A 21,565-nucleotide genomic window follows, 5' to 3' on the forward strand; every position below is an offset into this window, starting at 1 on the left:
GGAACCTACTGGACCTTTCTCAAAGAGCACTCAAACATTGTCAATGAGAACAAGAACCCTTTAAATCTTCTCAAACACTTCTGACACCTTATCAAGAACCTCTGGAATCTCCTCCAGAACCTTAGAAACATCCCGACGGATCTCTCTTTAAGGATGAAATGAATCTCCTCGAGAACCATTTAAACCTCTTGCATGTGAAGCCGGCTGAGAGGAGGCAGTGAACCATGTGGAGAACCACAGTTGATCCACAGCACCACTCAGTGGTTAGAACCTCAAACTGCACCCTGATAGAACCAGGTTCTGATAGTCCAGGTTCTGATAGACCAGGTTCTGATCAGACGGTCTTACCTTCAGGTAGTAGAACTCTGAGTCTCAGGAAGTAGAACAACTGAAGAGGTTCTTCTCTTGTGGACTCTCTGATGAGGTGGGAAGGTGTTTCCCTCCAGAACCTGATGGAGAACACCTGATTGGGAACACCTGATTGAGAACACCTGATTGAGAACACCTGATTGGGAACACCTGATTGAGAACACCTGATTGAGAACACCTGATGGAGAACACCTGATGGAGAACACCTGATTGGGAACACCTGATTGAGAACACCTGATTGGGAACACCTGATTGGGAACACCTGATTGGGAACACCTGCCGTGGGCGTCGCCAGAAGATCATTAGCTGAGGTGGAAGAAGTAGTTGGATACTTTACTGAAGTAAAAGTAAAAACAATACTCCTTTACAAGTGAAATTAAAAACCTACTACTTCAGTAACATTATAGAGGTATTATCAGCAAAATGTACTTAAAGTATGGAAGTTAAAGTATCAACAGTAAAAGTGCATGAAACTGATAATACTTGTGTACTTTTACTGCTGATACTTTAACTACACAAAGCTGATAGTACTTGTATACTTTTACTGCTGATACTTCAACTACAGGAAGCTGAGAATACTTGTGTACTTTTAGGATCAGGAATGAAGGACTTTTATTTGTAAAGGAGTATTTTTGGAGTACTTTTACTCAAGTGAAGTACCGGAGTAGTTGGTTCTTCTCTGTGGTCATTTTTTGAGGTTGTGGATTGTTGTTCTTTTATGAAGTTTATCGTTTTGGTTCTCAACCAATTTAAAATAAAAGAGTCATATGATTAAATTCAGTTTGTCCTTTATTGCTTCCATTAGTTTCCTTTATTTACATTTAAATGTTCCATCTTTTCTCCACACATACAAAAAACACTTTTCATTCTCTATTCATCTCTTCTAGTTCCAGTTAAATTGTATTAATTTCACGGTTAATAGATTAAATCTGAACCTCGTACATTCGCACAGAGAAGATAATTATGTTCCTAAGCCATCGTCTTTCTGATCTCTCTGATCCTTCTGTTATGTCGTTTCACTATCTGCTACTTTCTTTTACAAAAAACAGAAGATTTGAGGCTTCAAACTGGAGCTGAATAAAATGCTACAGAAGATCCAGCAACAGCAACATAAACAAAACAAAAGTAGAAGAAGCAAGATGAACAGATGAAACAGGATTATTTACAGTTTAGGAGAAACTACATCCCATATTAGTTATAGTGTCAGCTTATAGCTGGTAAGAACATATAAAAACAGGAGCTGCTGTTAAAAAGAAGAATCTAACAGCTCAGCATGATTTTAAAAATGTCTGAAATAATACTTATAACAATAAAAAAACACATCCAGGTCGTTTCCCTTTCTGATCACCAGAACTTTTTTCGATCCCTAAAACCACCTGAAATCAGAACCAGACAATTCAATTCCTATCGCTATGTTAATGCTAATAGAATTGATTTAATCTCATTAGAATCTGTTAAAATGAAACCAAATGCTGATTTAATATCAGTAGAATCTTTATATTACCCCACATGTGGTATGAAGTCAGGGAAAGCTTTAAAATACAACTGCTAAAACATTATCCAGGCTGTTCCACCGTTCGTAGCTATACCTACTAAAAGTAATGCACTATTATTCGTGTATATATATATATATCCCACAGAATCAATTTGTATGTAATCCACGTAATCATGAACCAGGAAGTATAAAGAGCAACAAACTTTCACGGGACTTTCACCCAGGAGATCTATATTGGTGCCCCGTGCGAGGCACGTAACTTCCGGACTTAAGTTACGCCACTTCCGTTGTTATTTTAACCCAAACCACGATCTTTTCCTAAACCTAACTAAGTTGTTTCCTGTGAAGTTTATTTTGAAAAGACTGTATGTATGTAACTAGCGGAAATTGACACGTGTTACTGGACATTCGTAGGAAAAACGCACGAAAAATGAGGAGTAACTTTTCGTAAGATATTATAAGAACTGTTGTTTGAGGATACGTTGTATTATTATACTATGATTAATGTAACATTTACACTGTGAGCTCAAGAAAACAAGATTTTTACGTCAAGATCTCAAATAAGTCCACGTCCTCTTTGGTCGGACAGAAATATGTTCGCCTCTCGAAAGCCAGAGAGGAGACGAAAGTAAAACATACTTTACGTAACGAACTAAATATGAGACGCCTAAGTTTAAGATAATAGTTTAAAGTTAAGTACATTAACTGCAGGTGTCGCGGTAAAGTTCACAAGAAAGTTTTTTGTTTGTTTTCTTGAGATCGTGATTCAACAATCACGAAAGAATAAATGTCCTTTCCAGGTTTCTGTAGTTTTCTGACACATCAGTGTGGCTACATGTCCTTTATCAGAGTCGAAGTGTGCTTGAGTACATTCAATTAAACGCTTCCAGTCCAATCCAGTCCAGTTTGCTGAGGCAGTGCTACATGTACTTGAACCTGATACGGTTCAGTAGAACCAGACATCGTCACATTCAGGTAAGATTTTCTGTGATCTCTAACAACTGGATCTGAGGAAAGCGCAACGCATCACAGAGCTACTTTCCATCGACTTCCTGCCGAAATCCAAGTTGCAGCTGCATCTATAAACGTTTCCTGTCCGTCATGAGATCTCCACCAATCTCTGGCTCGATTCTCCTTCGGTTCGCGGAGACTCCATAAAAACCTCGTCGTCGTCTTCCTCTTCTTCCTCCTCGCTTTCCCCTTCAAAGATGGCGGTCATGGGGGCGGCGTAGAGGCGGCAGCGAGCGGCAAAGCGCCGGCTGGAGGAGCAGGGAGGAGTGAGGGAGCGAGGCCGCAAGGAAGAGGAGGTGGAGGAGGAGAGGAAGAAGAAGTGAGAGGAGGAGGAAGAGGAGGTGAGGAGGTTCTGTGTCAGATCCCTTTGTCCCCATCCGAATCCGATTATGGAGAAGTTCTGACCGCACGATGTTGGAGACACCGGTACGTCCAGAGTCAGGTGGGCATTAATATCACATATATCCGGGGTATGGGACAAGCCGGTGGGTTTGTCTTGAGGTTGGTGTGGCGTCGGCGGCCGCGGTGGTGACGGCACACTCTGGAGGTCGGAAGGAGCAGCAAGTATGCAAAGCCGCTCGACAGCTGAGATTCGAGAAGACGAATCAGACCGACTACCCTTCCTCAGCAGGAGGGCCTTAAAGCTCTCGCTTCTCCCCGATCTCTGGCTTCTGAGGACCGCAGGTCGCGTCGGGCGAGGCAGCAGGTCGGTGGGGGTGACCGGAGGAGAGGAGGAGGAGGAGGAGGAAGAGGAAGAGGAACACGAGATATGATGTCTATCGTCTTCTGAATCCCTTCTTCCTAGCATCTTCCTCTTAGACCTGAGGCAAACACAAAAAGACCAGTCAAATTCCGTTCTGGGACAAGAACAAGTCAATCTGCCCCTGAGCAAGGCACTTGAGACCGGCCCGCTGCCGCACCTCACAAAACTACAGGGTGACCACGAAACAAAAAATCTAAAATTAAGAGTCTGAGCAGAAGCGGGGACGGATCAGGCTGCAAGAACGAAGGAAGGTCCAAAGAGGTAGGAACCTTCCAGAAAACTAGAAGCACCGGAGTCAGGGAAGATGGGATACTTACAGAGCAAGGAAGAAGCTTTACGACGATTACAAGTTAGGGAACAAGGAAGGAAGCTTCTATTTAGGGGACAAATAAGCTTCCTATTTGGGGAAAAAGGGAAGGAGTGAAGGGACAACTGGTCTCGTTAAACCTTACCAGGGTCAAGAACTACACATTCAATCTTTACCTGCAGCGAAACCCTGCCTACCGGAGGCGTTCACGCCGTGCCTTCCCATACTGCACTGCTCCACAGAGGCAGAGGGAGGAATCAAGCAGACGTATCAGAACACGGTCGATGGGTTTGGTACTGTAATGGCGTGCTGGTTGTGTTCCTACCTGTGGATGACAGCGAACAGATCCTCTGTGGTTCGTGGTCGACCGGAGACAAACATCTGATCTGCTGAAACGCTGACGAACACATCGGCTGGACAGACAAACAAAGACAGAATTCATTACTACATTTAGTCAACCATGAATTAGAATAATAGAGTCCATGTAGCCTGCAGCACCAGCAGAGCAGAAAGCTCTTATTCAGCAGCTTTCTGACGGAACTAGTCCGCATATTGTACCTTCATAACAGCTGCACACGTTTGCCTCCTCACAGCTCGTTTGAGCTGCAAAGTAGGCCAAAAATATGGAGTCGTGGGAGAGCCTTAATAAAGAATAAATAGTGGAAATATTAACAGAAATAAATAAAAGAATAAATAGAATCAGGGAAGGAAGGAATATATATATTGTAAATAAAATAAAATAAAATATATATATAAATTAAAAAAGAATACAGTAATATATATATATATATATATAAATTTTATTTTGCTCGGTGTCCACATTAATTTATTATTTTATTCATTTCACTTTATGCTATATTTATTTATTTTACTTTATATTTCCACATTTTTCCTCTACTTGTTAATTATTTTCTTTTTCTTTTCATATTTCCACATTTTGTATTTACTTATTTATTCTATTATTTATCCCTCTTTATGTTTCCATATTTATTTATTATTTTATTTATTTCACTTTATATTTCCATTCTTTTATTTATTTCTCTTTATGCTATATTTATTTTTACTTTATATTTCCACATTTTTCATTTACTTATTTATTATTTTATTTTATTCGCTGTATGTGTCCATATTTATTATTTTATTTATTTCACCTTATATTTTCACATTTTCATTTACTCATTTTTATTTTATTTAGTTCTCTTTATGCAATATTTATTTATTTAACTTTATATTTCCACATTTATTATTTACTTATTTATTATTTTATTTATTTCTCTTTATGCTATATTTATTTATTTTACTTTACATTTCTACATTTTCATTTACTTATTTATTATTTTCTTTATTTTTCTTCATATTTCCACATTCTTTATTATTTTATTTATTTCTCTTTATGCTATATTTATTTATTTTCATTTATATTTCCACATTTTTATTTACTTTTTTTGTATTCTTTTATTTTTTTTATCATTAGATATAAGGTAAATATCTTTATACCAGAATAGGCCCAAGTACACAGGTCGGATTCCAGGTACTCTGAGTCTGAATCTACCGAGTCTGCAGATATAGGTGTCATAGATGTGCAAGAGATGACGCAGAATGTGCCCAAACTCGACCAAACCAACTCACCATCTGGAGGTCCTCTGGCCTCCTTCACCACCTCCCTCCTCCTCTCTTCTTCTTCTTCTTCTTCTTCTTCTTCCTCGTGTATCAGGAGGTCTGGAAGCGACAGTTCCCTCCGCAGGCTGTCAGTGGACAGCGCGCTGCTGAGGGAACACCTGCTCCGACCAATCAGAGCGCAGGAGCTTTCAGAGTCACTGGTGTCTTGATCGCACACCGTCCTCGCCGTCCGACTTGGTGGCACAGTTCTCTCTTTCGTCACGTTCTGTTCGTCTCCAGATGAGGAGGAAGATGATGACGATGACGACGAAGAGGGGGAGGGATCCTTCATTGATGACATCATCAGCAGTTGCCTGCCCGGCCTCCTCTTCCTCCTCTTCCTTGTTTTGTCTTTTTTCCTCGCGGAGGACGACGTCATCATCAATGTCTTCATCCCTCTCTCTTTCACCCTCTCCTTCTCGTCTTCCTCTTCATCTTCAGCCAGCGACGACCTCATCATGCTCTTATGAAATGTTTTCTCATCGTGAAGTCTCGTCTTGATGATCCGGGGGTCTGGATGGGTGCCTCCCGTCTGGGTGGACGTAGCTCCACGTACCCCCGAGGTGCTGCTGGTCTCCGAGGTTCCCCAGTTCTCCAAAGTACTCATGGTCTCGTCGATAGCGTTTGGAGCCCCTTTGATACTCCGGGTCTCTCCGGTACAGTTCCCATAGATGCCCATCGTCCCTAGGGTGCTGCTGCTGGTCTCCGAGGTTCCCCAAGTTCCTGAGGTACCACCGTTCTCCAAGGTACCCATGGTGCTGTTTAAAGTGTTTCTAGCCCTTGTGGTATCCATGATCCCCGAGGCGCCCATGGTCCTTGAAATACCAGGGATCTCCTCCAGGGTGCCCACGGTCCCTAGGGTGCTACAGGTCTCCGAGGTTCCCCAGTTCTCCAAAGTACTCATGGTCTCATCGATAGCGTTTGGAGCCCCTTTGATACTCCGGGTCTCTGCGGTACAGTTCCCATAGATCCCCATCGTCCCTAGGACACTGCAGGTCTCCGAGGTTCCCCAGTTCTCCAAAGTACTCATGGTCTCGTCGATAGCGTTTGGAGCTCCTTTGATACTCCGGGTCTCTGCGGTACCCATGATCCCTGAGGGGCCACAGTTCCCATAGATGTCCATCGTCCCTAGGATGCTGCTGGTTTCCGACGTTCCCCAAGTTCCTGAGGTACCACTGTTCTCCAAGGTCCTTGAAATACCAGTGACCTCCTCCAGGGTTCCTTTGGGTGCAGAGAGTGGTTTGGTTGTTTTGGGTGAGAGATCTGGCTTCTTGTGCAAAATCGGTGGCTTCTGCCTCCGAGGGGAGCCGGTCGGTGAGAGTGCGGTGACTTCAGCAGGTGTCGCGTTTACAGGTAAAGAAGCAGCATTCATAGAGCGTGCGGGTGAAGTCGTACTTTCGGTCTCGCGCCCACCTGGTCCTCGTCTTGCCTCGGGCGACGCCACGAGACCCAGAATGCAGAGATCGGGCTTCTTCGGCAGCGCCGGCTTCTCTGGGGAGCGGGGTTTCCTCGGGCTCGCTGGCTTTACAGCGCTATATGATGATGATGGTGAATCGTTCTTATCGTTCGTCTGTATTTCATCTTTTGTTCCAGACAGGGTCCAGTAGGAAAAATCTGCGTTTCCTTGTGTCATTGCCGGCTCGGTTAGTTTGACGTCTGCTTTTAGAAGGTTAGATGACTCATCGTTGGGTGTCCTCGCTGTTAGGTTGTAGTAATCATGATCTGATTTGCCTTCCTGGTTCTTGACGGAGCGAAGCTTGACGCCCTGCAAAGCTCGAGCGGTGACCAGGGGGCAGGGGACGCGGCGGGTCGGAGACTTGCCAAGGCGGAGGGAGGCGCCAGGAGATGTAGGCAGAGGAGGAAGAGGAGGAGGCGGTGGTGGAGGAGGAAGGTCAGCAATTGGCAATTCTGAGAGTTCTGAAGAGGACGGCGGAGGAGAAGGAGGAGGAGGAGGAGGAGGAGATGAAGGGGGAGGAGGGAAATTGGTTGATGATGACATGGTGGACATGGAAGCATGATGGGAGGTCTGCCTGACGGCGTAGGAGTAGGGGGGAGGAGGAGGCCGAGAAGGAGGAAGAGGAGGAGGAGTGGGGAGGGATGACGGTGGGAGAGGTGGAGGAGGAGGAGGAAGAGATGAAGGTGGAGGAGGAGGAGCAGCGGACAGATTGGTGAGGGAGGGAGCAGGAAGAGGAGGAGCTAGAGGAGGACACTTGTGAATGGGGGAGTAGAAGACGGGAGGCAAAAGAGAGGAACACTCTGGGAGAGGAGGAGGAGGAAGAGGATGCTTGGCAGAGGAGTCTGAGGAGGTGCAAGAGGAGAGGGAGGAGGTGGAGGAAAATGAGGAGGAGAGGGAGGAGAAGAGTGACGACTTCCTCTCCGGCACTGGTGGCTTTGGCCTCCCGTCGCCCCGAGGCATTGTCCTGGTGACGGATGCGACGGCAGGAGGAGGCAGGGGGGAGGAAGACGAGTGTGAAGAGGAGAAGGGAGAGGTCGGGAGGGGGAGGGAGAAAGCTCCAGGGCTCGCTGCGAGAGGGGAGGAAGGGGAGAGGGGTGAAGACACGGGCGTGCCGGGAGTCGGGGTGTTGGACTGGCTGGAGTAGCCACTGGAGGGCGAAGCGAGGCGCTGAAGCCCTGCCACGGAGGAGGCGGCTGGTTGGGAGTCGAGAGTCAATCTCAGCCCCTCTTCCTCCTCTGAGCCTGGAGACCCAGGAGCGAAGACTTCTGAGGGGCTTGGCGGCTCGGAAGGAGGATAGTCAGCGGAGGTCGCCTCCTGGCAGTCCGGGCTTAAAGGTTCAAAGGTTGTGACCGTCCCGCAGTTGAACCCACTCTGGCGTCTTTTGGTGTTGCTCCGGGGTACCCAGGGGTCGTGGAAGGTCTGGGGAGACGACGTGGCCGTCCGCTGGGTGGCGTTCTCCAGGCGAGGGCGGGGACTGGGGGAAGAGCGGGAGGGTTTGCCACGACCCGGCCGGCGCCTCAAAGAGTCGGAGCGCAACGGCGGCGCCGGCGGGCGCTTGGACTTGCGGAGGGAGATGCTGCGGGTGCTGGCGTGAGAGCAGGAGGAGGAAGTGCTGTACTTCCTTTTCTCCCGGTTCAGCGAGGGAGAGGAGGTCATTCTCTCTGGAGTAGAGCGGCCGGAGGAGAGCAGGGGATCACAGTTCCAGCCTTCCCCAGAGACACATCTCATCTCCTGGGTGATGCCGTTCCAGTCGCCACCGGGTTGGCTGCTGTGAACGCTGGAGCTGGGGGAGAGGGGCCGGTAGTTCCACGTCTCCCCGGTGTAGGAGCCACCGTCGTAGGCGTCCTGCTGGGTGGGGGTCTGGTCATCCAGAGCCGGGTAGTTAAACTGAGAGTCTGCGATGGAGGAAGAGGAGAGGTAGTGGGAGGAGGAAGGTGAACCGCGATGTTGGGCGGCCTCGTTCAGGGGCTTGTCGCTGGGGTAAGACCACTCTGATGGCAGGGCACGGCCGGGGGAACTGGGGAGGGAGGAGGTGACGGAGGAGGAGGAGGAAGGAGACTGGGGGAGGACCCTGGCTGTGGGGTCAAAGGGCAGCAGAGGCCGGAGGTCGCTGGGGAAACCCTGAAGATCCTGTCGTAAGAGAAGAAAACAGGAAATCGTAAAATCGTTTTCGTAAAGGAATGACTTGTGACTTCTCCTGTACTGACCTGGCAACAAGATGAGGAGGCACTGAGTGTCCTGTACGAGGCGCTGTTGCAGCTGGCCTCGGAGTTCAGGGAGGAGTTGGTCGCCAGACGGGGGAGGCCGTGGAGCTCGGAGGACGATGAGCGGCGGTCGCGAGAGGAGTCGACGACAGCCGGGGAGGACGTAAGGGAGGCCATGAGGCTGGACAGCCCCCTTCCTCTTGGGGCTCGGATCTTCCTCGCCGATGACTTCCCCTCCTCTCTGACGTTCCCCCTCTCCTCCACCTCCTCCTCCTCCCTCGTGTTCTTCTGGCGGTTGGCGGAGGACGCAGGTCGACCCACGGTGGAGAACTGACCCGGAAGAACCAAAGAGACCAAAGGCGAGTCTGGAGAGACATGAAGTTAGAGATAAAGGAAGAGAAATGCTTTGTAATAACGGAGCGGTGTCGACTGAGAGGAGCTTATACCCAGATCCCGGTCGACATCGTCAGGTATCCCGGTGACCGTCTTGCGGCGTTGGCTCAGGTTGCGGGGTCGCCGGGATAACGAGTCAGTGTTGGAAACCACTTTTAGAAAACTGGCCTGACGATCGAAACTCTCTCCTGATGTACGAAAACACAACAGTGATTATACGGTTAATGGATTTGTAGAACGTCCGAGTGGAGTCCCGAGTCAAACGCCAAGTCTGCGTCGAGTCTCAAGTCCGACTTCAGCTCACGTCCGAGATCGGAGTCCAGTCCGCCTACCTGTGATGTTGATCGGGACTATATCAGCGGCGACCGCCTCCGCCTGCCGCCTCATCTTCTCCTCCGGCGTCGGAAGCCTGTGGGTCGGCTCAATCTCCACGTCCACCGTCGGCTCGTAGGCGGGGGCGAAGACGTCCCAACAGGAAGTACCCTGGACGGGGTTGAGGACCAGCGGGGTCAGAGGTCGCGTGTTGTTCAAGATGAACCTCTCATCTTCGTCTGAGAAAGCTGAGGACTGAGAACACACATTTGTTTAGTTAGTTTAGAGTTCATCCCCAGTAGTCTAGATGAAGAGGAGAATAGATGGACTCAATTCTAGTTTAGTCTTTTAGTTTAAGTTCAATCACTCCCAGTCTGAATGGATGGGACCAGGATAGGACTCTAGTTTAGTCTAGTTCACTCTTATGGAGGATAGAAGCTGCCAAAATAAATAAATAAATAAATAAATGCACCAACAATAATATTAAAAATAAATGTATGCATTAATTAATTGACAATACGCTGCACGCTATATAATAACTAGCTAGCATATAGTCGATCTATGCTGAATAGCAGCCGCCTCATTTGCATAATGAAGCAGAAATGCATAAAGAAAAAGAAAGTAAAGAAAAGAATACAGAAATAAATAAGTTTAGGGAAATAGTGGGGGAATACAAAGGGAAAATCATGCAGGAATAAATAAATAAATTCAATTTAATAATGAATTCTATTTTTTTTTAAATAAATAAAACAGTTAATAAAATTAAACACATTAATAAATAAATAAATGGAAAAATTAAAAAGAAAAATAAATAAATAAAAGAATTAATATAAAGGTAAATAAATAAACAAGCAAATCAAAACAGAAATATACATTTTTGTCACATTTTATCAATTAATTTTAATATTATTTGTGGTACATTTAATGGCATAGTAATTATCAAAAATAAATGCTAAATTACTTAAATAAATATAAAAGTGAATAAAAATAAATAACTAAATAAAAGGGAAAATGAAATAGAAGAGTATATACATTGGTGAATTAATACAAAGATAAATAAATAAATAAAAACTTTATGTCACATTTTATCAATTTTAATATTAAGTTTGGTACATTTAATGGCATATTAATTTATTCATCGAGTCATATATTTATATTTATTTATTTAGGATTTTGGCACGTTCTGTCCTCCATATATTCTAGTCTAGTCTACTGTGGTCTAGTTCTACCCGTCTTTACCTTCCTCCTCCTCCGATCTGACAACCTGAAACAAACTGAGAAGCAAGACTGAGAGAGAAAGTCGAGGAACGTGGACGTCTGAGAGGACGGAGGACCCGTAGGGAGGGTAAAGCAGGGGCGGGAAACAGGAGAGAAATGAGATAAAACATATAGTATAATAACAGTAAAGTGTTTTGTTGCCCTCTGCTGGTCAGACGGAGTACTTTGCAGAGTGTGGTATTAGTACTTTTACTGCAGTAAATGACCTGAATACTGCATTGTTGTAGTACTTCCTGTGACGGCGTCTTTGCTGCAGTCTGCTCGGCCCTCATTAATATTCATGAGTCAACATCATGACATCATCAAGTGTCACTCACCATCCTCCGGCTTTTGTCCCTCCAGCCTCTGCGTGCTGCGCTGCCCTCTGATTGGTGGAGGCCAGAGGAGGACGGGCAGGGGGCGGGGCTCGGTGGGCGGCGGCAGCCATGCTGAGTCAACCCGTTACATGCTACACACACACACACACACACACACACACACACACACACGTGTTAGAGAACAGACGCATGATGAGACATTAAAGACGTTCATATGGACGATAATCAATACAAGAGCTTATCAATCAATCAATCAATCAATCAATCAATAATCTAGTTTTCATTATTTCGGGCCAAAAAAACATCTCAATAAAAGCTGATTATTATGGTATGTGTTAGTTAACGTGCAGTAAAACAATAGATGAGCCGAACAGATGTGAGCTCATGATGCCGAGTCATCTAATCAATCAAATCGATCAAGTGTTAATTCATTCATCCATCGATCGATCGCTGCAGCTGAGACCTGAAACCAGCTCCTTTGTCTGGAGCTCTGCAGCTGAGTGTGATGCAGTCTGCAGCGCGCGCGTGTGTGTGTGTGTGTGCGCTGCAGTGCTTTCACTGTTCAATAGTTGAATTTATCAATTAAACGAGTTACCAAAATAAGAGCTTTAAAATGTGATGCAAATAAACTGATCTGATAAAAACAGTTTATCTGCATTAAAAACCCACAAAACTGTTCGTCCCTTTAATGCTGCAGCAGGTTCAGCTGGAGCTTTATATATATATATATATATATATTATGTATATCTGCTTCATCTGAGTCTATGTGGAGGTAGAAGGAAGTTACCCTTTTTATTGTGGTAGTCTGAGTAACGTGACGTCATATCCGTTCCGTATCCGTCAACCAAAACAAACCTCAGAGAGTCTAAAACGTTGGAGGGTCGTCGTGGATACGAGCTGCACCCTCACATGTTAAATCCAGCGTGGTAAACACTACACATCCAGTAAAGGATGGAAACACTTTGGGTTTCACACATTGACAGGAAAAGCAGAGCTAGACAGAGCAGAGCCAAAGCTGCACGCTAACGTCTAAAAGAGGTTGAAATAATGTTCGATATAAGTCAGAACAAAGTCAGAAAAATGCAGAAATATGGCCGCAATTTTTTTTTTAAAAAAGGCAGAAAAAATGCAAATGTATGTCCGAAATATGTCCGAAAATAAGTCCGAACAAAGGGTGAAAAATGGCAGCAAAAAAAGAAAAAAAAAAGGAAAAAAAGCCCAAAAGATGCCAAAGTATGTCCGAAATATGGCCCAAAAGATGTCCTAAAAAAGGCAGAAATATGTTCAAACAAAAGTCAGAAAAAGGCTGATATATGTCTGAATAAAAGTCTGAAAAATGCCTGAAATATTTCTGAAAAAAAAGTATGAAAAAAGTCTAAAACAATGCCGAAATATGTCCGAAAGTAAGTCCAAACAAAGGGTGAAAAATGGCAGCAAAAAATTTAAAAAAGGCTCAAAAAATGCCAACGTATGTCCGAAATATGTCCTAAAAAATTTCCTAAAAAAGGCTCAAATATGTCCGACAAAAAGCCAAAAAAAGGCCAATAAAAGGCCGAAATATGTTCAAACAAATGTCAGAAAAAAGGCAGATATATGTCTGAATAAAAGTCTGAAAAATGTCTTGAAATATTTCTGGAAAAAAAGCCAAAATATGACCGCACATTTTTTTTAAAAAGTCCTAAAAAAATGCCAAAATATGCTAAAAAAAAAGTCAGAAAAAAGTCAGAAAAAGTTTGCAGGAAAACGTGAAGTGAAACGTCCTCAAGAATCTAAACCAAGTCCAGTTGCTGCTGATTTAACCCTTACTCGGACACCACGACCTGGATGACTGAGAACCTTCACAAACTTAGCAGGAAACGTTATGGCCTGGCGGTAAAGTTCTGGTGGAGCCGGCCGTCGCTCTCGTCTCCGTGGTCAAACGGGCCGACGCTACGACTGTAGAGCACCCAGATACTGACATTAATGTTCTCTGCATTGAAACGGCCCCGATGGAGCTGACCATGATGGATGAAGAGAACGGAGCTGACGGGAGAGCTAGAGAAATGACTGTTTTTGTGAATGGAGTCTGGTGGCTTTGAAGAGAGCGATATACCGGCTTCAGTTCCCCGTCAGAAAGGGCTGACTGACGGCGAGGTAAAGCGGATTTTAGACACCTAAAGAACTCAGTTTAAGCGTACACTATGTTTAGAATATTTTGAGCGCTTTGGATTCGGCCGTCTGAAGCCGTTATATCTCTCTCTTCACAGCCACCAGACTCCATTCACAAAAACAGTAATTTAACCTCTCAGAACCGGAGTCGCTGGTCGTCATGCAGAAGGATTAAGTCGTCACCTGAGTGCTCTGTTGACCTCTGACCTCTCAGATCATCAGCGCTGCCGGACCGTCTCTTAGCGGGGACGAAGACGAGACCCTGCTGGGGCTTCTGGGTAGTGTAGTGAACGGACCACTTGCTGTCCCGGTCGCCTGCTGCAGACAGAGAGAGAGAACAGTTCAAGGTCAAGAGGACTTTTATTGTGAAGGAGCAGCTGTGGTGTTTAGAGGACAGATGTGGAGTTAACGTCTCCGTTTTCTGCAGGTTGGAGGAGTAATATTTAATCTTTAATTAACGCACTAATACATTAATACATCTCATGATGTCCCACTCTGCTAGGATTTAAATTAGATTAAATGATCATTAAATGATTTTAAAAGCAAATTTGTGTGTAAGTAGGTGTGAATTTATTTTATTAATTGATATTTCTTAATTATTATTATTGTGAAATGTTGTATTTTTATTTAATATTTGTTATTTAATTTTTACTTTTATTCTATTATTATTATTATAATTATTTTATTTATTTTATTTAATAGAATATATTTACAAATTTTTAATTAATAATTAATTTATAATTTATTTATACATCTTTATAATTTTTTTCAATGTATTATATTTTTATTTTATATTTCATATCTATTTATTCATGTATTTTTATTTAATTTTATCATCATTATTATTTTTATTTATGTATTTTATTATTATAATTTTTCTCCTCTTGTTATTGAATTTATTTTATTAATTTATATTTCTTTATTATTAATACAATTTTAACATATTATTTATTATATATATTTAATTATTTTTGTAATGTATTTTATGTTTTTATTTTATTTAATATTCCTTATTTATTTATTTATTTAATAGTCATTAAAAGGTGCCAGAAATCCTGGAATAGGCTCAAATGGTCCTTGAGGAGGTCCCCAAGGCCCTTGATTAGTCCCTGGGAAGATACAACAGGTCCTTGAGAAGGTATATTGGTTGTTTAAAGAGATCCTTGGGATCCAAGGCTGAAACTAGAAGGCATCCTTGAGAAAACTCAAATGGTCCTTGATGAGCTCAACGGGGTGCTTGAAAGGGTGCAATGCATCCTTGACGGGGTGCGATAGGTCCTTGAGAATGTTTATTGGTTGTTTAAAGAGATCTTTGAAAAGGTTCCAAGGCTGAGACTACAAGAGGTCCTTGATAAGACTCATATGGTCCTTGAAGAGGTCCTACATGTCCTTTAGGAGACTTGAATGGTCCTTGAAGAGGTCCTACATGTCCTTTAGGAGACTTGAATGGTCCTTGAGGGGGTCCAAGGTTTCTTGAGATGTGCCATAGGTTCAAATGGTCCTTGAGGGGGTCTCAGGAGTCCTTGATAGGATACCAGAGGTGCTTGAGAAGACTCGAATGGTCCTTGAAGAGGTCCTACATGTCCTTTAGGAGCCTTGAATGGTCCTTGAGGAGGTCCTACATGTCCTTTAGGAGCCTTGAATGGTCCTTGAGGGGTCTAAGGTTTCTTGAGATGTACCAGAGGTTCACATGGTCCTTGTGGAGGTCTCAAGGGTCCTTGATAAGATACCAGAAGTCGCCAAGAAGATACCAGAGGTGCTTCATAAGACTCATATGGTCCTTGAGGAGGTCTTACATGTCCTTTAGGAGCCTTGAATGGTCCTTGAGGAGGTCCTACATGTCCTTTAGGAGCCTTGAATGGTCCTTGAGGGGGTCCTACATGTCCTTTAGGAGCCTTGAATGGTCTTTGAGGGGGTCCTACATGTCCTTTGAGAGCCTTGAATGGTCCTTGTGGAGGTCCCAAGGGTCCTTGATAAGATACCAGAGGTGCTTGAGAAGACTGGAATGGTCCTTGAAGAGTACCAGTCATCTTTAAATAGGCTCAATGGGTCATTGAGGTCACTGGGGGGGGTTATAAGGTCCTTGAAGAGGAGTCGCTGGAGCCCTGGAGTCCGTTATCTGTGTTGTTGCTATGGTTACCTGCGGTTAAACACACCTTGAAGCTCAGATTTAGAGAAGTGGCGGTGAGGACACCTGACAGCCAATCAGAGAGCAGCGTTTTCTACGAGGTCATCTCTCCCAAATACGACGACCCGGTTTAAACCAGTTCATCACTCACACACACACACACACACACACACACACACACACACACACACACACGCACACTCACCTCTGGTCTTGTTGAGATATCTCAGGACGGATTTGATCGCCGCTCCGATCAGAACCATGACGACGCCACACACACACACACACACACACACACACACACACACACACACACACACACGGATCCTGAGGCTGCAGCAGACGGACGGCGGCGGCGGTGATGTAGATTGACTCGCTGCAAACGATGCTCTGCTCCCAACGCCACTCTCCTCCCTACGCCACTCTCCTCCAAACGCTGCTCTCCTCCCAACGCCACTCCTCCCTCTAATCTCTACTCTCTCTCCATCATCACCACACCCCCCTCTCTCTCTCTCTCTCTCGCCACACCACGCTGGCAGGAAGCCAGCACACGTGTGCGTCCTTCCCGTGCGTCGCCAGGTGATGAAGGTTACCCCCCCCAAAACACTGCATCAACACACAGTGACGAGATGCTGAAAAGGTCCTCACTTTGATAGCATGTCCTCTCAGTGTGGTCCTCACAAAGATTAAAAGACCAGCATAGATGAAGAGTGTGTGTGTGTGTGTGTGTGTGTGTGTGTGTGTGTGTGTGTGTGTGTGTGCTTTAGATGTGAGGCTCATCTTTTATTCTCTGTGTTCTCGTCTTTCTATCTCTGTGAGGACCGAGCTGAGAGGACATGCTATCGAAGTGAGGACATTTCAGCCCCTCGTCTCTGTTTATAGAGACAGGATGAAGATGAAGAGGGTCCTGGAGTCCTTGAGGTGGTTCCTTAGGTCCTTGAGAAGTACCTGGGGTCCTTGAGGAAGCTCAAAATGGTCTTTGAGTATTTCCCAGGGTCATTGTGGGGGATGTAGATGTGCTTAGAGAGGGTTCTGGAGTCACTGGAGTAGTTCCATGGATCCTTGAGAAGTACCAGAGGTCCTTGGGGAGGTCCCCAGGTGTTTAAAGAGCATCCTTAAGTCTTGGAGGTGGTTCCATAGGTCCTTGATAAGGTGCCAGAGGTCCTTGATAAGGTACCAGAGGTCCTTGAGGAGGTCCCCAGGTGTTGAAAGAGCATCCTTAAGTCTTTGAGGTGGTTCCATAAGTCCTTGATAAGGTGCCAGAGGTCCTTGAGGACACCCAAATGGTCCTTGAGATGTTCCGAGGGGTCCTTGAGACCCAAATGGTCCTTGCTGAACTCAACAGGGTCCTTGAAGGGCTGCCATGGGTCCAGAGATCCATACAGAAGCTCAAATGGTCCTGGAGGAAGTCCCCAGGAGGTTCCTGGAGTCCTTGAGTCCGTTATCTGTATTGTTGCTATGGTTACCTGCAGTTAAACACACACACACCTGACAGCCAATCAGATCGCTGCACCGTATGAGGTCATCGTTAGAGAACTATATATAGCATATCTGTATTAATATCTTCATCATCACCTTCATCACCAACTTCATCACTAACTGGGCCGTTTCCAGGCTGGTAAGTGGGCCAACGATGTGGGCCAACGATGTGGGCCAGTGGAGCAGCTAATCTGCTGCTTTAATTAGTTTCATTAATTAGACAGGAAGTAGGCCACGCTAAGCTCCGTGATCTCTGCTGTCCAATCAGAGGACGGGAGGGGCGGGGCTTCGTCTGTGTCCAGGTACCAGGTGAAGCTAACAGGTGAGCTAACAGATGAGCTAACAGGTGATGCTAACAGCTGAAGCTAACAGGTGAAGCTAACAGGTGAAGCTAGCAGGTGAAGCTAACAGATGAGCTAACAGGTGAAGCTAACAGGTGAGCTAACAGGTGAAGCTAACAGCTGAAGCTAACAGGTGAAGCTAACAGGTGAAGCTAACAGGTGAAGCTAGCAGGTGAAGCTAACAGGTGAGCTAACAGGTGAAGCTAACAGGTGAGCTAACAGATGAGCTAACAGGTGATGCTAACAGCTGAAGCTAACAGGTGAGCTAACAGGTGGTGCTAACAGCTGAAGCTAACAGGTGAAGCTAACAGGTGATGCTAACAGCTGAAGCTAACAGGCAGCAGCTGTTTCATGTTAAAGCCTGTTCATCTACTATTAGCCTAGCATATGGAGCTGCAGCTAATCCCTTCTCACACACACAAACTGGGCCAAAGCAGACTAGCTGGGACCATTCAGGACCAAAGAGAGCCAAACCAGACTAGCTGGGACCATTCAGGACCATAGAGAGCCAAACCAGACTAGCTGGGATCATTCAGGACCAAAGAGAGCCAAACCAGACTAGCTGGGACCATTCAGGACCAAACTGGGCCAAACCAGACTAGCTGGGACCATTCAGGACCAAACTGGGCCAAACCAGACTAGCTGGGACCATTCAGGACCATAGAGAGCCAAACCAGACTAGCTGGGACCATTCAGGACCATAGAGAGCCAAACCAGACTAGCTGGGACCATTCAGGACCAAACTGGGCCAAACCAGATTAGCTGGGACCATTCAGGACCAAACTGGGCCAAACCAGACTAGCTGGGACCATTCAGGACCATAGAGAGCCAAACCAGACTAGCTGGGACCATTCAGGACCATAGAGAGCCAAACCAGACTAGCTGGGACCATTCAGGACCAAACTGGGCCAAACCAGACTAGCTGGGACCATTCAGGACCATAGAGAGCCAAACCAGACTAGCTGGGACCATTCAGGACCATAGAGAGCCAAACCAGACTAGCTGGGACCATTCAGGACCATAGAGAGCCAAACCAGACTAGCTGGGACCATTCAGGACCATAGAGAGCCAAACCAGACTAGCTGGGATCTGCGGGACTAAAAAGAGCCAAACGGTGCTAAAGGGGACCGATCAGGACTAAGGACAGAGAAGTTCTAGTAGCACAGGAGGACGGTCCTACTACCCAGAATTCCTAGCAGTACCTCTGAGTAGAAGGGGCGTGGTTTGCGTGGCGTCCGGCCCGGAGCTCCTCCCTCGGTGGGTTCTGAAGCAGAAGAACCCGGTCCGGCGCCTCTTACCGGGCCGGTAGCGGTACTGCGGCGGCACCTCCGGCTCCCTGAGGTGCGGCGTGGCGCCGAGCGGCGAGGGGACCGGCAGGGCGTAACCGGGGCGGGGCTCCGGGGTCGGGGGGCAGGAACCGGTTCGGCTCCGCTGGGCGAGGACCGGGTAGGCGGAGCGCGGCGGCTGAAGGGGCGCCGGTTGTTGATCGGGTTTCCTGTAAGCCTCAGGGGCGAGGAAAAGTTTCCCATGAGCCTCTGGAGCGAGAGACGGGTGGACGTGTGGCGGGAGGTGCTGGCGGCGGTACCACGGGCTGTTACCCGGATACTGAAGGTGAGGCGGGAACGGCTTTTTGTCACCCGATGGCGTCCCCGGCCTGCCCGCGTTCAGCCCCAGGATGGCGTCGTGGTGCTGGTGGATTTTGGCGCTGAGAAGCCGGCGGCGCAGGCTGCCCTCCGTCTTCGGCTGCAGGGCGGCCATCTTGCGAGGAAGCAGCTCGTCTCGGTCTTCGGCGTGACCGCCGTTCCAGCATCGTGACCCCGCGCCGGGCCCCACCCCCTCGCCACCGAGACACTCCACATACGAAATCATCCTGTCCTCGACGGCTGATTGGCTGTTTGACGTCCGGCCCCGCCCCTCAGGACAGGTCACATGATGACGATCTTTTCACAATAAAAGCCCTGCAGAATTCCTTCACCATAACTTCACAATAAATGTCAAAATACTTTAAAAAAAATGTCCCATAACTAGTAAATCCTTCAAAGTAAAAGTCTTCAAAATAGATGTTTGACAAGCCTCAATGTTTTAATCCTTCCAAAATACACTTTTTCACAATAAAAGCACTGAACGATTCACAAAAAGAGTCTTCTGCTCAGGAGTCCTTCAGAGTAAAACCACAAAACGCGTCACAAAAAGCCTTAAATGTTTGAAAACACAACCCCCCAACTTTGTGTTAGCCTTCACAATAAAAGCATAAATATTGTTCCGATCTTCACAATAAAAGCTGAAAGTATTTCACAATCACAGAGACTTCAGATTCGGCTTCAACGTCTCCGCAGACAGCTTCAAAACTTCAGTATATCCAAAAAGGTTTTTCAGTCAGCCACTAAAAACGTTCTTCTCCTCGTTCCTTCACAATAAAATCCTTGTTAGCATATTCCTCCCAAAACGAGAACGATCCAGAAACATCAACAGTTCCTCCGAAGTGTTGACGGTGTGTTGCAGTGTTTCCTGTCCTCTGCGTCTCTAATCTGCTAACAGGGATTATCCTCCAGGTCAACACATGTTACCTACTGACTCACTGAGGCCAACTGGGTGAATCTATATTTAAATCACACAATCAATCAGATTATTGATCCTCAATCTGCTGCCAACAAATGTGGAAATATGAAGATGAATAAATAATAGAATAAAAAATGTGGAAATATAAAGAGAAATAAATACACAAATAAATAAGTAAATAAAAAAATGCTGAAATATGAAAATAAATAAATAAAAGAACAAAAAAGTAAATAGAAAATGTGGAAGAATAAATACAAATAAATAAAATACATAAATGTGGAAACATAAAAGAATACATAAGTGTAAAGGAAAGTAAATAAAAGAAGGGTAAAAAAAATGAAATATTAGTAAATAAAAACACGTGGAAATAAATTAATAAAAGAATGAATAAAACACATAAATGTGGAAACATAAAAGCCTTAAAAACTAAATAAAGAAATAAAAACTTAAATACCTAAAAATACTTCAAAGAATTTATAAATAAATTAAAGAACCTAAAAACCTTTAAAAATAGAGAAATACAAATTTAAAGGCGTAAACATTTTAAAATGAATATATATATAAATAAATTAAAGATCCTAAAAGCCTATAAAAATAAATAAATACAAAACTTAAAGACCTAAAAATACTTTAAAAAAATATATAAATTATAAAAAACGATTTTGATTATTTTTTTATGTATTTATTTATTTAACTTTATGTTTTTATTTACTTATTTAATTTTAAAGGTCGTTATTTATAAATTTTTTAAAAGACTTTAAGGTGTTTAAGTTTTTTATTTATTTATTTTTATACGCTTTTAGTAGCTTTAATTTATTTATTTATTTTTAAAAAGATTTATATGTCACTAAATTTGTATTTCTCTATTTCGAAAGGTGTTTAGCTTTCATTTATTTATATTTTTAAAAGATTTTTTAAATGCTTAGATCTTTATTTTTTTAAAGGTTTTTAGGTTCTTTAATTTATTCATACATTCTTTTTTAGGTACTTAGGTTTTTATTTCTTTATTTAATTTTAAAGGCTTTTATGTTTCCACATTTATGTGTTTTATTTATTCTTTTATTTATTTATTTCCACGTGTTTTTATTTACTAATTTTTCATTTGATTTACTTTTCTTTATAATTCCACATCTTTTATACACTTATTTATTCTTTTATGTTTCCACATTTATATATTTTATTTATTTGTATTTATATTTCCATTTTGTTTTTATTTATTTTATTCTTCTAATATTTATTTATTTTCATATTTCAGCATTTTTTTATTTACTTATTTATTTGTTTATTTATTTTTTGTTATATTTCCACATTTTTTATTTACTTTTTAATTCATTAATTATTCATCT

The 21,565-nt window shown here is 44.3% G+C and overlaps 1 protein-coding gene across 4 annotated transcripts; it reads right to left on the minus strand.

The window, feature by feature from the left end:
- Nucleotides 1–931: 931 nt before the first annotated feature.
- On the minus strand, nt 932–19,704 carry nhsl1a (NHS-like 1a). 4 transcript variants are annotated; one of them, XM_074626835.1, is made up of 11 exons: nt 18,863–19,704; nt 13,896–14,030; nt 11,565–11,695; nt 11,209–11,286; nt 9,990–10,224; nt 9,711–9,845; nt 9,268–9,629; nt 5,575–9,190; nt 4,271–4,358; nt 4,122–4,176; nt 3,552–3,696 (listed from the first exon to the last, which is right to left on the minus strand). In XM_074626835.1, exons 1-10 carry the CDS (start codon nt 19,527–19,529, stop codon nt 4,152–4,154), a joined length of 5,472 nt encoding a protein of 1,823 aa, XP_074482936.1. In that variant the 5' UTR covers nt 19,530–19,704; the 3' UTR covers nt 3,552–3,696; nt 4,122–4,151. The 4 variants fall into 4 exon arrangements, with proteins under 4 accessions (XP_074482933.1, XP_074482934.1, XP_074482935.1 ...); XM_074626832.1 differs by lacking the exon at nt 4,122–4,176 and having other exon boundaries at nt 932–3,696; nt 18,863–19,703; XM_074626834.1 differs by lacking the exons at nt 4,122–4,176; nt 18,863–19,704 and adding an exon at nt 16,046–17,304 and having other exon boundaries at nt 934–3,696.
- Nucleotides 19,705–21,565: the final 1,861 nt, after the last annotated feature.

This window comes from Sebastes fasciatus, chromosome 24 (genome assembly GCF_043250625.1).
Source record: "Sebastes fasciatus isolate fSebFas1 chromosome 24, fSebFas1.pri, whole genome shotgun sequence".
Taxonomy (NCBI): domain Eukaryota; kingdom Metazoa; phylum Chordata; class Actinopteri; order Perciformes; family Sebastidae; genus Sebastes; species Sebastes fasciatus.

Excerpts from the sequence above, each read along its gene's own strand:
- nhsl1a (XM_074626832.1), bottom strand. The coding sequence starts at position 19,529 with ATGATTTCGTATGTGGAGTGTCTCGGTGGCGAGGGGGTGGGGCCCGGC. Across the intron at positions 9,846-9,989 it reads AGTCCCGATCAACATCACAG|GAGAGAGTTTCGATCGTCAG; the intron begins GTAGGCGGACTG and ends TTCGTACATCAG. Across the intron at positions 9,191-9,267 it reads CCTCCTCATCTTGTTGCCAG|GATCTTCAGGGTTTCCCCAG; the intron begins GTCAGTACAGGA and ends CTCTTACGACAG.